This window comes from Strix aluco, chromosome 7 (assembly GCF_031877795.1).
Source record: "Strix aluco isolate bStrAlu1 chromosome 7, bStrAlu1.hap1, whole genome shotgun sequence".
Lineage (NCBI taxonomy): Eukaryota > Metazoa > Chordata > Aves > Strigiformes > Strigidae > Strix > Strix aluco.
This window is the reverse complement of record NC_133937.1, coordinates 3,369,662-3,382,670: the sequence shown is the minus strand read 5'-3', so window position 1 is coordinate 3,382,670 and position 13,009 is coordinate 3,369,662. Positions and strand designations below refer to the sequence as shown.

General features: G+C 45.6%; 1 protein-coding gene across 3 annotated transcripts in view; it reads left to right on the top strand.

Moving 5' to 3' along the window:
* Positions 1-54: 54 nt before the first annotated feature.
* The window catches only part of OIT3 (oncoprotein induced transcript 3), a 30,104-nt gene continuing 17,149 nt past the window's right edge, over positions 55-13,009 (top strand). The window contains exons 1-3 of one of the 3 annotated variants that reach the window (XM_074830194.1): positions 55-187; positions 9,055-9,429; positions 10,345-10,455. In XM_074830194.1, the coding sequence (XP_074686295.1) occupies positions 9,186-9,429; positions 10,345-10,455 (355 nt within the window). In that variant the 5' untranslated portion in view covers positions 55-187; positions 9,055-9,185. Of the gene's footprint in view, positions 5,420-9,054; positions 9,430-10,344; positions 10,456-13,009 lie in introns of all 3 variants that reach the window. The other 2 variants (XM_074830193.1, XM_074830191.1) reach the window with 2 other exon arrangements.

The window sequence follows — 13,009 nt, the reverse complement described above, 5'->3', positions numbered from 1 at the left end:
TCTATATGTGGTAGCTGTCTCCTGAGTTTCCTCCATTTCTTTTTGTTTAGGTTATTTCTTCTTGACCTTTCATCACTGAGGCTGTGGTGATGCAGATAATAGCTTTCCTGAAGAAGCTCGGATGGAGATCTTGCTGTCATGCCTAGCTATATAACACAGGGATCTTGGGAGCAGTTGAGGTAGTGAGGTAGAGGTATTTGGTCTAACAAAGATCTGCTTTTGGCCAGTGTAGTAGCTCCATGTGGAGGCTGACAAAATCTGGAGACATGTTGCAGGATAAGAATATATATGGGTTGTGTAATGCCCAGCAACCTAAAAGGTACCAACTGGTGTCAGTGTATTTCTATATTGCATTCAAGTGCTGTTTCAAAGGAAAACTGAAGTTTTAAGCTTATGTTACTTTCTTTCTGGGCCCTTGAATGGCTGAGGTCTGATTTGTCATGGTGACATTCATTAAATTTGGGCATCAGCAGACTGTACTTTTTCCAAACTTTATAGGACGTTCAGATGAGATGTTTGGTGCCAGAAGGTTTTTATCATGTCCATTGACTGTTCAAAAAAAAAAAAAAATCCATGATTGGCCAGTTTTAAAAACAGCCAACTCTCTTGTGTTTTTTAAAGGCGCAAGGGAAGGACTGGAAGCAGTTAGTTGTTGTGACCTACCTTGAATCACTGCTGAAATTCATTTCGGCCAATGCTGACAAACCCTCTTCCTCCAAGCAGCCCTTAGTTTGCTGCTGAGTACAGATGAGCTGCTGCCCTCCCTAGACAAATTGCTTGGATCGGTTGCATAACTCATTATCCATTTTGGCATCCAGAAGAACTGCAGACTTTGACATCTAGCACCACAATCCCTATTTTGAAAACAAGAAAATACTCTGACAAAATTGTTCCTGCATGTGCTTTAATGTTGTTCTAGAGATGATGTGGGAAAAGGAGTTAAATAAGACTCTGAAACTGTACCCTGAAGCAGAGGCTGTCCCGGTGGGTGGTGTTAGTCCCCCTGGAAGATTGCTGTCCCGCTCCGCTCTGCACCCCCAGTGCACATGTGGTCTCTGCTGGGGGTGGATGACCTTGCTGTCTCGTGTCTCGGACCCAGGTCCTGACCTGCTGCAGCAGCCTAAGAGCAGGCCGTGCTGAATCCTAATGTAACACTGCATTCTTAATACCCTCTGAAGGATAAACAGCAGTGTGCGTTGCAGCGTTCAGATGCTGCTTTTTCTACCAACTTTGTTATTCATTTGGTTAACCTCTCTTCCCCCTTTTTCTGAGGGAGCTTTCAAATAAATACATGTGAAGTTCTAAATTGTCTGGAGAAATGTATCAGGTTTCCTTTTTGCCATGCCTGCGAGGCTCTACCTTGCAAACCTCTCTAGGGGAGGTGTTCATGGCTCCTTTTTCCTGAAGAGCAAAGAAACCCTTTTTCTTTTCACCTCTAGCCCTTCTTACCTGGCAGACAGTGGTGGTGATCACCTTGCTCTATGTTCTTGCGCTTCCATGTTGGCTCTAAGAGGGTCTGCACAGTGCTCTGAAGCTGCTGTTGGCTGTCAGTCCTTGGCACTATGTCTGTCAAGTGAAGCTGGCCAAGTTGCCCTGTCTTTCTGAGCCAGTGGACAATTTCTTTCATCTCCTCTGTGTTTTCTGTGTGGAGCTGTCAATGCCAACTGCTTTCCTCTGTGCTACATTCTATGACTTTGTTTTTACATCGGAAGGAGATTCTTTTTCTACCTATGCCAAGAGATTCTGATTATTCCCTTTCAAAAAAAAATGTTTTCTATATGAACATTAAAGGAGAGAAAACTAAAATACAGGAGTGGAAATTAAACTTGTAGTGTATGTAAGCCCTGAAGTATGGGAGAAGCTGGTGTTATGTTGTGTCATTGTGGCTCTGTGCACTTGTACAAGGTGGGTCCTGCTCCTGTCTCTGCCCCTGACTAGTTTTGCAATAGTGGCAAGCTGTCTGTGCCCTAGTTCCTCCATATAGGAATCGAGGATCGTGGAAAATACACTGGGTTCTGTAGCACCTGTGGAAAAACGCTCTCAAAACACCAAGTTCTGCTTCACAGGGCTTCACTAAGGCAAAGGAAATAACTGCTACTCTTTGCTAGGAGTTATGTACTTGTCTGATTTTAATGGGGACTTAGTGTTTTACTTTTCTTGTTGAGTTGGCTCATACCTCACCGAACTCCTGTGCGCTCTCTGATCTCAACAGCCCTTCCCATTGGCACCGTGTCCTGGGACAAGTTGTTTACAGCAACAAGGCCTATCTCTAAGTCCTTGACATTCGTGCAATCCATCTCAGCAGCTTGTCAAGGCTTATTGTGAACATACATCCTCACATCAATCGCAGCCAGGGATCCTGTCGTGTGTGTCGGGTTCTCCTCTGTCCCGGCGGCAGGAAGCACTGATTAGCTCATCCGCCTGCTCCTTCTAGGCAAGCTGAGGGATTCTTCACACACCTCACCTTCCTCAAGCGTTGGCGTGTCTTGAGAGGGGGTTCTGGCAAAGGCAAGGCCAGCTTCAGAAAACACCAAAGCATCTTTACTCATTAGTCCATTAGCACAAGCAGTATGAGGCTTTTTAGCCTAGCCAGTGCTTTGAAGGATTTGAGTTCCTTCTGTAAGGGTGGGAAAGCCTTCTAAATGTCTGGGAGAAGCAAGAAGTGTGGTTGCCACCTGCAAAATTAGCATCCTTTCTTGCATTAAAAATAGACATACCTAAGCTTAGACAGCAGCTGGTCTCTTGGGTGCCAAAATAAAATTCCAGTTCTTTATTTTAATATTGCTTTCCCTCTTCATATCTCTTAACCCATACTGGTGACTACTTTTAAGAAATACTAACTTGATCCTGATTCTTCTTGCTGCTTGGGAAGTCAGGATCACTTGTGTTTGGGGTGGGGAAGAGGAGGTCAGGAACAACAGATTTACCAGATCTGTCTAGAGGGTGCAGGCCCTACAGCATCTGGAGTACTCCATTGGAACTGTATCCTCTCTCCCTGAGGGTCTGTTTGCAGGAGGGTTTTTTGTTTGTTTTTTTTCCCCCTTCCCTTCTTAGTAATAATTGCTCCAGCTCCCTGAGGCATAGATTTGCAGTGGCCTACTCTAATACAGGCTACCATTGTTTGTGGGGGAACTGGAGCTATTTATGTCACCCAAAATAACTTGCAAAGCAAAGAGGAAGTGCTGATAAAAGAGTTGCATCTGCTGGTGCTTTCGTCAGAAGACTGAGATGGTCTTTGTCGTTCCTGTGGATTCCAACAATGTTAGAGCTGACACACTGACTCTTCTCCATCTTTAGACTGTTTCCTTGAACTAGAAGTTATGGTGATTTGGGATAGTGTCATTGCTGGGAATGCTGGGGCATCTCCTGATTTAATCCATTTTGGAGAATTTGATTTGTGACACCTTTGAGGCTCAAAACTGCTACGATGCTGTTCATTTCTCTATGTTAATTGTCAGTCACTTACATATAACTGTCAAAACATTACTAGTGTCAGGCCTAATATATCACCTACAAAAATAAAAGCAGCTGGTAATGAAATGGTTCAGATAAATATACACATCTCTAACACAAACAGAAAATTCAATTCAAGCTTGTCAGTTTTATTTACCCAGGATCTTAAGTATGAATCAACCTTTCAATGTAAATGGCAAAATATAACTTCCTGTGGCTTGCTGTATTATTCTCCGTTCAATTTTAGTTTCTCTTCTGGGAATTCACATAATCACCTTTTGAGGGTTATCTGCCCTGCTAGCTTTGCATAGTGAATTTGTTCTCCTTTCCTGTTGTTGAAAAAAACTTTTCTGGTACTGCGTGGCTGTCAGCACAATATAGCCACAAAGGTTGTTTTGTTGGGTTTTTTTTGGTTTTTTTTTTTTTTCCCCTAGAGTTATTCACCACTGAAAAAGATTTCTGGGGTAGAGCAGAGCAGCATATTGCACTTCACTGCCAGGGGAGCACCCAGACGGGGAGAGGCCCTTGAGAACTTTTTATAACGTATAATTTCTGCAAAGCGGGCAAATATCCAACTCCTTGTCTCATGCAAACTCAATATGAAAATAACGGAGCCATTTTTTTCCTACTGGGATTTAAAGCTAGCACATCAACCTTGACATTATTCCTTGTGCCAGCCTGCTGCAGAAATGCAGGGTGCAAAGGAGATGTGGAAGTAAATGCCTACACTTGCTTGATTGTGCAATTACTGTAGGCTTAGCTGTAGTCTTTGCTGATGGAGAGCTTTCTGCCTGCAGATGATTTCCTGGTGAACTGTACGACCATTGTTCATAAGCAGGGAGGGACCTGTAGATGTGTGTATGTACATATATGTTAAAAACAGGAGTATTAAATCTATTCTCTCTAATAAGAGCTACAGCTAGTGGCATGAGAGGGAAGATCCCTTTCAGCTTATTCGGTGACCTTGATATCTCTCACTGTCAGTCACAGTGCCTGGTTTGCTTTAATAGAGAGCAGATTTCAGTGTGCTGTATCTTATCTATAGCCAGAGCTCGTGGTGATGACCTGCAACTCAACCTAGTTTGGTTTAAACCGGTAAGGCAGAGGTTCTCACTCAAGTTTTGCATGGAAGTTAATTCAGTAATGTTTGGTTTCTTCTTTGTTGGTTTGGTTTTGGTTTTTTAAAGCCAGAGGTCACAGGAATACTGCAGAAAAATGTCCTTATTTGCCTTGTTTGATAATCTCGCTACAGCGGTCAGCTTGTGTGACCAGGAGTGGAAAGAGTCTTTGTGTAGCATAGGAACAGCTTATTTCCCTGTGGGACACCAGTCTTTCACTTTGACTGATGTTCTCATTGTAGCTCTGATCCAAGCATTCGTCTGCAATCTCTGCTCGGAAGGATCATTTCTCCTCTTTTGGCCACTATTTCCTGCCGTTAAAGCTCTCTAGCTGGTGTTTTCTGCCTGTGGGGAGCCATGAAGGAGCTTGTGGAAGGAGCAGAGATAAAAACAAGCACCCATCTGTTCTTCTTTTCCATTCCTTCGGGATGTCCGGGTGTCCCTGGTTAGAATTCTTCTCCAGATAAGATAGTGGAGGTGTCACTGTGGGGCAGTCAGGCCAGAAAACAATAGCGGGTTGAGTCCAAAACCCAAGATTGATCAGTAAGTACATCTCTGTTGTCAATAAGGGGCAGAGCTGCTCTGTGGAGGTCAAGGCTGGAGCTGTACCCCACATCCCTTCAGCTTCTTCCTCTGATAAACTTCCAGGAGAGCTATCAAACTTGTTCTTCGGAAAGCTTGGGGTCAGAAGCTCCACTGTGAGGAAGGCTGCAAGAGCCAAAGCGTGTGCAAGGGCTTTCAAGCCTCTGTTACTTGAGTGGTAACTGTTCCTTGGTTGAGTGGGATGTTCCAGTACCTGTTTTTCTGCATCTGCTTTGTTATCCAGTTGCAGCCAGTGTCTTCGATGGGTGAGTAAAAAGGCATTGTCTTCAAGCTTATTTCTGTTTGCCATCTTTAAGGTTTGTGCCGAGCCTTAGTGTTCTTAGGTGAAAGACTAGGAGATGTGAGAAATATCCTTTTTCTTTGAAGGTAGCGTGAAGTTCTTTCCAATTGGAAAGGTCTTTCTGTCACAGAGCGTAAAGATTCCCATATTGGGAGAATCTCTACTGCCAAGGCACTGTGGGATTTTCCTCTCCCTTCAGAAGAGACTCTGAGTAGATATTATGTTACTTTTTCACCTGCTGCTTTGACAAATCTTAACTGAATTTAGTGTCATAATGCAGTGCTGCTCATTTCATGGCTTAGTCGTGCCAGAGCAGAGACCTCTGGTTACACAATAGACACAGGATTAATCTCCCTGCAGAATGGTGGGCTTATGAATGCTTGCTACAGCCTGATTTGTCATCCAGTATATATGGTAGAATGTCAGCTAGAGAACTAATGATATCATCAAGATTACAAATTGAAAAGCTTTACTTCATAGCTAATGCTTGTCAGGCTGAATTGCTCAGGCCATGCAAGAAGTGTTGGGGAGGAAAAAAATTGAGCCAAGAAAAATGAAAAACAGAGGGAACTGGAGACAGTTATATGTCTTGTGCAAAACCCCCATGCTTTCGTTGTCTGGGGAGAGGCAATAGGAGGCTGATTGGTTGCTTCTATATTATCGTGGAGTTTTTTCTTAAAAACTCAAATTAGTTTTCTAGTAAACTGTGCTGCCAAAGACTGCTTGGTGTCTGCAGGAAGGTTGGTGTGGGGCAGTGCTGGCAGTCCGAGGGTGGCCACAGAGGGTCTGCAGTGTTCGAAGGAGCACTGTCTGCCTTTTCTGCTTGTTTGCTTTCCCTTCATTCCTGCCTGAAGCCCTCAGAGAAATGGGAGATGTGAGTGTGTGCTCCCCCATTCCCCCGAAATGCCTTCTTCCAGCTCCCTCTGAGCTGCTGCATGTTCATCTCAGTAAATTTTGTCTTTAAATTATTTTCTGAATGTTTAGGAGACAATGTGATCTCCCTAGATGAGTGTTTTCAGAGTCTGTCTGCAAAGGATATTTCATAAAGTTAATTATACTATATAAAAGCTAATGAGTGTGTATTTTTGGTGCTGCCCAGCTGGGAGGCTGACAGGGCATTCCTCGCTTCACCTCATTTGGCTTTTAACGACACAGAAACCTTTTAATCTTAGTCAGTGACTCACCCTAAGGCCATACCGAATCATCTTGTGGAAACCAAGTGAGTTACGCTGAGGGAAGCCCAGAGCTGTTCAGCTGCGCGCAAAGAAAAGGCAGGACCCATCTCTTCTGTCGCAAGAAGTCAAGCGAGCTTTAGGAGGATGGGATTTAACAGTGCTGCTGCTGTCTGTGGGTAAGGGGAGGCACCTCTGCTGCTCAGGAGAACTCGGCTGGTTGTAGTGGGAGTGAATCTGCTCCTCTGCCTATCTTGTGATTTACAGCACTAGAGATTCCCTTCGTAACCCAGATCTGTGCTCCCTGTGCCAGCTTGCGGCTCTGCAGCACTCTCATGGCTACGGCAGCTCCTCCTGCCTTTTGTGCTGGGTTTGAGGCCAGACAAAACATGTCTATGGCTGAGGAAGGTGTAAGGATGTTTGTCAAGAGAGATGTTCTGTTTGTGAGAAGCTACAAGATAGCATGTCGGTGGGACAGGTATTTACAGAGGCTGCGGCTAAATACGGGTGACTTGAAGCCCATTTTCTGAAGCATTGTAGTTCCCACTTTAAAGTTAGTGAAGCAAATCAAAATAATGAACTGAGAAGGTTTGTCTGCGTCCTGAGCATTCTAATAGAAACAGTATAATGTCTCCCCACTGCCCAAATTGCATCACCCTATTGTATAAACAGATGCAAAACTGAGAGTGCGATTTTAGAACTTAAAAAGAAATGTGGTGTGGAAAGCAGAGGGTATTCCAATCTGAGATACATTTAATCAGAATGATTGGTTTTATTAGCCTAATTCTAGGCAATAATAATCAATTTTCCTTACTCAAGACAGTATTAGCATTCATTTTGCTTAATAGGAAATAGCTAGTCATGGGTAAGTAGTGCTTAATCAGGTATTAAATGTAAGTGAAAATGAAACCTCTGGACTTTTAGGGAGAAAGCTGCCAGATCAGAGTTAATTAGAAGAAGACTGAATATGTAATGAACACTTCAATTCTTCATTTTTTTTCTCCCGGTGGTATGCTTACAGTTTAATTGTTTGCAGAAGGTTCAGAAAGGCCTCTGAAAACAGACATGCTCCTTGAGCACTGTATAAACAAGCCACACATATACTAGGAGGTCCGTGTGTTTATATCTTGCCCTCACAAACAGTCACTTCACTCACAAACATCTGATCTCCTGTGAAGATCAGGAGGGTTTGTGGGCTTGCAAGGAACCTGACTGTGTAGAGTTGAACACTTTGCTCCCCGGTAGGCCTTGATTCAGACTTCATGCTCTCTAGCTTTTAAGATAATAAATGAAAATATATGGGGAAGCTGTTTCATTGAGATGCAGGGAGGCAGCAACCTCACACAGAACCACGATAGATACTGTGAATCGTAGAGGTCGTTAGCAACTGGCAGAGAGGGAAGTGAGGGACAGAGTCTCTGAAGGAGACCAGGGCACTTCTAAGTAAATCTTTAAATACAAAGGGCTGCCACCAATCTCACTTGCCCCACTGCAGAATTTTAGAGTGCACAGATTTGACTTACAGCTCTTTCAACTCACCTTGGCATAAATGTACATAGCTGTAGGGGAGACAGTGGAGAACAAAATCCCAGGCAAATGGAGCAGGGTCTCTTTCTCCTGCCTCACCTCTCTAAGCATAGACTCTTGGTCAGAGACGGCCTGATGGACTATAGATCAACTTCATTGTGACCTGGGAGAGCAGTTTTTATATTTAGCTGTTTAAAATTGTAGCTGATAAATTATGGTCAGAAGTTGCTTACAATTATATAGGGGTGTAATAATTGAAATGGAGTATTTTCTTTCTGTACACCTTAAATGTAGCATTCCTGTTGCATATCTTGCAGTTCACAGTTTAACTGGTGCTTTGCAAGGTGGGTCTCTCTGTCTTGTGGTTATGGCAACTCAACTGTGAGGGCTGACACCAGCTACGGGTGGATTTTGAGAGGCTGCATAACCAGTTTGAAGCCTGGTCCTTTTCTCCAAGGCATGTGGGAGTTACCAGTGACTACAGGAGGGGCTTTCAGATGCTCAGTTGGTACTTGAACAAAGGGTGGATGTCCTAGGCTAGATCCAGTGCTCCCAGGATGTATTTCCTATGGCAAAATCACTACCTGGCCCTTAGATGTGCCTTTTTTTCCCCCCCCGCCCCTGTCATACAGCAGCTAAACAGCAAGTCAGACTCGCATAATGTTGTAAGATCTCTGTTAATTTCTTTTTTCTTCCAAGACATTTAAGCTGAGCTGTCAGAATTTTCCACAAGGCAATTATTTAGCTGGTATCGCTGTTTCTCCCTGGGGATCTTTATCTATCACAATGATTCTGTCAGGGCAGGAATAGAAAAAGAAAATGTTTTGCATTCCTTGCAATTAGCAGTCAACAACTTGATATCTACCAGACATTCTCTCTTGTCTCTTGTTGCATGTCTCAGCCCTGGACCCCTGCTCTGCCTACATCAGCCTGAACGAGCCCTGGAGAAACACAGATCATCAGATAAACAGTTCCCACGGCCAGCCGACATGCGACAGTCAAATCGACGGGGAGTGGTATCGCTTCACTGGCATGGCCGGCGACGCTATGCCTACCTTCTGCATCCCGGAGAACCACTGTGGCACCCACGCTCCCATCTGGCTGAACGGCAGCCACCCGCGAGAGTCGGACGGCATCGTCCCACGCCAAGCCTGTGCCAGCTTCAATGGGAACTGCTGCCTTTGGAATACCACGATTGACGTCAAGGCGTGTCCGGGCGGGTACTACGTGTATCACTTAACCAAGCCTAGCGTTTGTTTCCATGCCTACTGTGGGCGTAAGTAACTGCCGAGGTCACTTTTCTGAAACCCCTTTGTCCCCATGATGTGGGAGAGGTGTGAGCATCCATACACCCACGAGAGGTGGTGACTAGTTTTTGCCTTTCACAGAATCGCCTAGGTTGGAAAAGACCTTGAAGATCCTCCAGTCCAACCATGAACCTCACACTGACCGTTCCCAACTCCACCAGGTCCCTCAACACTGGGTCAACCCAACTCTTAAACCCCTCCAGGGATGGGGACTCAACCCCTGCCCTGGGCAGCCCATTCCAACGCCCAACAACCCCTTCTGGAAAGAAATACTTCCTAAGAGCCAGCCTAAACCTTCCCTGGTGCAACTTGAGGCCATTCCCTCTTGTCCTATCACTTGTTACTTGGTTCAAGACAGATCCCCACCTCTCTGCACCCTCCTTTCAGGGAGTTGTAGAGGGTGATGAGGTCTCCCCTCATCCTCCTCTTCTCCAGACTAAACCCCCCCAGTTCCCTCAGCCGCTCCCCATCAGACCTGTGCTCCAGACCCTACACCAGCTTCGTTGCTCTTTCTTGCCCAGAAGCGTGTCAGGTGATGTGGTACAGATGGTGGCCTGTCTGTACAAGATTGATTAGACAGTTTCACCTCCATGAATTCTAGCCTTTGTTCGGCTAGCAGAAATCTTCCATAGTTGACCTGGCTGCAATGATTTAACGCTCTCTGTGGGCCCTGTGGTTTGTCTTGACATGCTACCAAAACCAAAATTTGCATCTCTGACTTACAGTAATTAAACTAGATTGTTTCTCATCAGCTTCAGTGGTTCAGCTTTCCTAATGTCTGTAACTGATGGACTAGATACAGGGCGTGAAGCTGACAGTACAAATACAGTATTTTCATTGCATGCTCAGTGGTTTGTGCTGACAACATTCTTATCATGCCCTAGATTTTTATGACATTTGTGATGTGGTGGATTGCCAGGGCTCCTGCCTCGACACCAGTGACTGCACATGTTCCCTGGGGACGACACTAGGACCTGATGGACAGACATGTCTTGGTAAGAGTGGAAATAACTTGTGTCAGTTACAGATGCTTTCTTTCACCTTTGCTCAAATCTCAATCCATTGTCTTACAAAGCTGTACAAAAAAAGGAAAAGTATTCTGAGAGGAGTTTTTCTCTCTCATTGCCTAGAAGAGGCCTTTGATTCTGTAAATGGTTCCCAATCTCTCCCCACAGGGTGAGATACAACATCCCATGAGTGAGTACTTTCTGGTGCCCCTGTCATGGACAGAGGCTAGGTTTGCTTTCTGGATGGTCCAGCTGCTGAAGGCAGTAGCTTCACTGTCAGTAGCAGAGTCTCTTTGCAAGATCACGGCACAGTGTCATTGGTATTCAGGAATGGCTGTGTGGTCTGTCATTAGAGATTTCCTCTCACCTGCTCTGTTGAATGTCTCTTTCTTCCAAGGAAAGTTTTGCTGGCTGCCGTAGGGCTACGCACTAAGCTTCACCATATTTCCTGCCCCTGTGGGGCATTGTCCAGGCCTGGGGCTTGAGGGGAGCCAAAGGATTGTAAATCACAGCACAGCTGCAGTGGTTTTAGGCAGCATGACAAAGTGGTGTTCAGGGGGCTGGCCCTTGGTGGCTGTACTGGTGGAGACTAGCATGACCAGCAGGGGGGTGGAGGGCTGTAAGTGAGAGCAGAGCGTGGAACGTAGGCTTCAGGGATTTGTGAGGGAATCCCCATGAACTTCTGAGGTGAGGAGAGCTGGGTGGTGCTGGGAGGAGAGCACATGGGCTTGTGAGGTCGTGGGAAGAAGGTGATCTGTGGGGCAGTGCGAGGGGCTGGGAAGGGGTGGCTGTTGGGGAGCTGCAGAGCCACACCGATGCATAGGAGGAGGTGATGTAGAGGGAGGAAGGAGTGCTGGTGTTCAGAGGAAGTGGAATCTCACCTTTGTGGCTTGATTTGGTGGAGAAGTCGAAAGCAGAGTTGGTGCAGGAGGCTGCGTGACAGATTAGTTTCTTCCATACGGACTACAGCTGACAAGGCAGACACAAGTGGTTTCTTTCTTCACACTCCTCATGTCTCTGTGGTCATCAGGGTAGGGGCCACGGTCATTACAATATGTGGAGAGAGCAGCCTGGCCCCGCTGCAGATTTACACTTGCTCACACTGGTTCTACAGAAGGGTTTTGCTTAAACTGCTCCACATCTCTACAGCCGAGTGGCTGACTTAGCTTTCTCAGCTAATTAAAAGCATTTATTCACTGCTTCTGTGCAAGACTTCCAGTCACAGCCGTGCCCTTGACAAGCACCAGCACTCAGTAAATGTGTGGCAGGCTCACCAGAAGGGATTTCCTGCAGCAGGGAGGCACGCAGGAGCCCTGAGCCTGTCTGCGTGTGCTGCAGCTGCCTTCATCCCCCCCATGGCCAGGCCGGGCAGGATTTCTGCTTCTCTTCATGATAACCAGATGGCACATCATCTCAGCTGTAATAATCACACTGGTTTACCTACCTGCAGCCTCTCTTGTTGTATGGCTCTCCCATCTTTCTAATGACTTTCTGTTGTGCTGAGTAATTGCGCAGTCACATCTCTGAGAGCAACCGTGCCGGCCTTCCTAAGAAACCAAACAAATCTGTATCAGCCTTTTCTATGCCTTTCCTCTATGGAGAATATTCTTCTTTTCCCAGGTCACCCTAAGAGGGGGGGCTGAAGATGCTGCAGTAATGCTAAGCAGCTCCGTCTGTGAATCCTCCCTGTGCTAGGCTGAGTTCTCTTCAGTACATTACATGCTTTGAATCCTAGAGTAAAACTGCTGATCCTGAGTTATATTTTCATTTGCAAACTTTCTTAGGGATTAGATTAGGTCTTGGATTTTTTGTCAGGGATCCACCAACTCTTTGCATTGCCTTTGACCTCTGGAACACCTGGACCTGTGTTGTGCTAAGCCATGGTTAAAATCAGTTCAGTGCTTTCCCAGTCCAGTCTCAAGACAACCAGCCTGTGTCCCAGAAGTGCTGGTTGTTACTGGTGCAGAAGAGCAGGGACAGATCTGCTGTGTGTTGTAGAATTTGGAGGACCGGCAAGGTGAATTGCTGGGTGCTGTCCTTGACCAAGCCAAGCTCTAGGACCTACTAACAGCAGCTCTATACCTTTGCCAGTAGCCCTTTCCCTCTTCACCCTCTGTTTTTAAGCAGCTTTAGTTTTATTGTTAGAAGGGAAAGTGTGGAACCTGTCACATGTGTGGAAAGGGGATTGTCTGTGTGTGTCTCCTGGACATGCTTCCTGCCTCCCAAAGCAAGGTATGGGCCATTTCTTTGGCTAAAAATATTCAATTCATGTTGCTTGTGGAAGGAGACACACCACCAGCTGCAGGCTGCAGGTACTGTGTATGTGTGGGACCACTTATATATACCTAAGAGAGCTCATCTCTGACCTGTCTCTTGAAATGGTTTGGGTTTTTTTTTTTCTCAGTTTTAAGCTTCTGACATCTAGTAAATGGTAACTTCAAAGCTGTTTTGGTGAGACCCCATGTGAACCTTGATTGATAACCTCAGCATTCTGGCCTGCCTAAGAGAAATCATTAGTTTTGTGGCTCAGCAATAGCAACAA